Here is a 2,500-nt window from a genome sequence, read left to right on the forward strand (position 1 = left end):
TTCTGCTAAGTGATTAAAAATGAATGGCAGGAGGAATTCAAAGGAGGTAAAGAAATAGTCCCTTCTCCAGCCTGCTTAACATTTTTACAAGGAAGGCTGAGTCCTTCTTGAACAAAGCTTGGAACGTTCTTTTTTTCTCTCTGAACATTCCATATATCTTAGCATAGTTACACTTTTATTTTTAATTGTATGTGTTTTTAATCACATCAGTCCCGTTAAGCGGATTGATTTACTCTGTATTGGTAAATATGATCACGTGGGCCCCACAACCAATGGCTGGAGGTTGCAGTCCGCAAAATACTATGATTGTTCTCAGGGAGGGTATTACATACAGTTAACAGTGTAACCTTTTATATGAGTAAGAGGGGTGCCTAAAATGTCGTCAAGTGGTACCATAAGTAACTATTATGTGGATTCTCTCATAGGACATGAAAATGAGGAGGTATACGGGGGCAGGTTCTCCCAAGGAGGTCATACAACGACCCCTAGGCCATCAGGTGTGGGGGATAGTTCAGATTTTTCTTCTTGCAGCTTTGCGTCTAAATCCAGCCTGTATCCTGCGACTTGGAGCGGTGCGCACCCTCAACCTTCTTCAGGGGTGACAGGGCTCTATCAGCCTTACATGGGCCAGTCCCACCTAGGAGCAGAGGGTAGTAGATACAACGTGCGCTCCTGGCTGGAGCCCATCTCTAGCACAGTATCTTCCTTCTCTGGACCATTTCACCCCAGCGGACGTAGCAGTTACGGAATCAAGCCTGAAAGTGCCCCCAAAAGGACCGAGTGCTCTTCCTTTGATTCCCAGGGGGTCAGCCTACCAGAATTTCCATGCAATTCCTTTGCAGAAGACACAGACAAGAATTCCACCAAGGAGACTCCTGGCAGTGAAAATTCCAGCAACAACGAGCTAAAAGAGGAAAAACAGCAGAACCAACCACAGCAGAACCAACAGCAACAGCAGCAACTTGACCCAAGTAAGTAAGAAAAGAGAGAGAAAAGAAATTGCTCTTTGATTTATTGCTCAAACCTGCACGGCTCTAAATGTGCAAAACTGATAGTTTTACTAACCTATAAAACCGTCTAGACGCCAACCATATAGCCCAAGCAGCAAGCAGGGGCTGTAAAATAATTCTATTACTCACATAACCACCTAAGATCAAGACATCATTTGTACAGTAAACACGCTTAGTGCATTAAGTCTCTTTTATTAGAATTCTGTAGAAAAGCCTTGAGTGCAGGGCATCCTTATTGCAAATAAATGTAAGTGCATTTCCTATAATAAAAAAAAACTGTATTATTATTTTTTTTCTAGATAACCCAGCAGCAAACTGGATTCATGCACGGTCAACTAGGAAAAAGCGATGTCCTTACACAAAATACCAAACTCTGGAACTGGAAAAAGAATTTCTCTTCAATATGTACCTCACCAGAGACCGACGTTACGAGGTAGCTAGAATATTAAATCTTACTGAGAGACAGGTCAAAATCTGGTTTCAGAACAGAAGAATGAAAATGAAAAAAATGAACAAGGAGAAAGGAAATAAGGACCTATGAAGATATACACAATTTACCATGTACATTGTTTGGGAAAATGGTTCATTATAAATATATATATATATTGGTCTTTTTGAATAGATATACATGTGATATGTGATTTTTTTTTGCATACCTTGTTTCTTTGTAAGTGTATATCTGAACGATGCTGCATCACAAACTGTTTTGTTTTTATATTATTGTTGTGGTTGCACGATAAATTGATAGAAGTAGGCAATGCTTGATGTTTGGCACATTTATAAGTCGGTATTAGGTAGTGTATTAAAGTTCCTTATATAGAGGTATGAAGTCTAGATAGTAGATTTGCCTTGGCTGAAATGAGCATTATAAATTCGCATTAAATCCGTATGCACAAAATATCACTGAAAATCCATGGAAAAATAGTACAAAACCTGTGTTAACATTTTAAAATAATTGTATTTTATGTTGGCCCAAATATAAGATTATATATATAGTAAAATCTCAAGAGATTTTAAAGGCCTATTATATTTGTTGTTTTATCAGTCAATATTTTTAAATTAAAAATCCAATAATTGGCTTAATTTTATTTAAAAACATAATACTCTAAATTGTAAACCACACTTGTAGAACATCCAATTTATAGCACTTGAAATGGTTATAAATAGATACAATTATAAATCTATTTATATTTACTTGGGGAAAAAATCCAAAGCAGAACTTACATGATTGTGCCAAGAGCGAATATACGTTATAAAACTGTTGTAATTGGGTTTAAATATTAAACGTCTTTATTTGTATGTAAATGTATTAACTAAGAATATCTGAGAATTGTATCTCATATTTGGGGGACTATATTGTCGAACTTGTCTGCAGAATCCATTCTGGGGCATTTCTGTTTTTTTTATATATATATAATATATATAAATATATATTATATATATATATATATATATATATATATATATATATATATATATATATATATATA

The 2,500-nt window shown here is 35.6% G+C and overlaps 2 protein-coding genes across 2 annotated transcripts in view; both read left to right on the forward strand.

The window, feature by feature from the left end:
- HOXD3 (homeobox D3) overlaps positions 1-2,500 on the forward strand; it is a 63,241-nt gene that overhangs the window by 18,141 nt on the left and 42,600 nt on the right. The gene's annotated exons all lie outside the window — the stretch shown is intronic.
- On the forward strand, positions 293-2,390 carry HOXD9 (homeobox D9). The gene is made up of 2 exons (XM_053698482.1): positions 293-971; positions 1,310-2,390. The coding sequence occupies exons 1-2, from the start codon at positions 377-379 to the stop codon at positions 1,549-1,551; spliced, it is 837 nt and encodes a 278-aa protein (XP_053554457.1). The 5' UTR covers positions 293-376; the 3' UTR covers positions 1,552-2,390.

The sequence above is a fragment of the Bombina bombina genome, chromosome 1 (genome assembly GCF_027579735.1).
Source record: "Bombina bombina isolate aBomBom1 chromosome 1, aBomBom1.pri, whole genome shotgun sequence".
Classification (NCBI taxonomy): Eukaryota; Metazoa; Chordata; class Amphibia; order Anura; family Bombinatoridae; genus Bombina; species Bombina bombina.

Excerpts from the sequence above, each read along its gene's own strand:
- HOXD9 (XM_053698482.1), top strand. The coding sequence starts at position 377 with ATGTCGTCAAGTGGTACCATAAGTAACTATTATGTGGATTCTCTCATA. Across the intron at positions 972-1,309 it reads ACAGCAGCAACTTGACCCAA|ATAACCCAGCAGCAAACTGG; the intron begins GTAAGTAAGAAA and ends TTTTTTTTCTAG.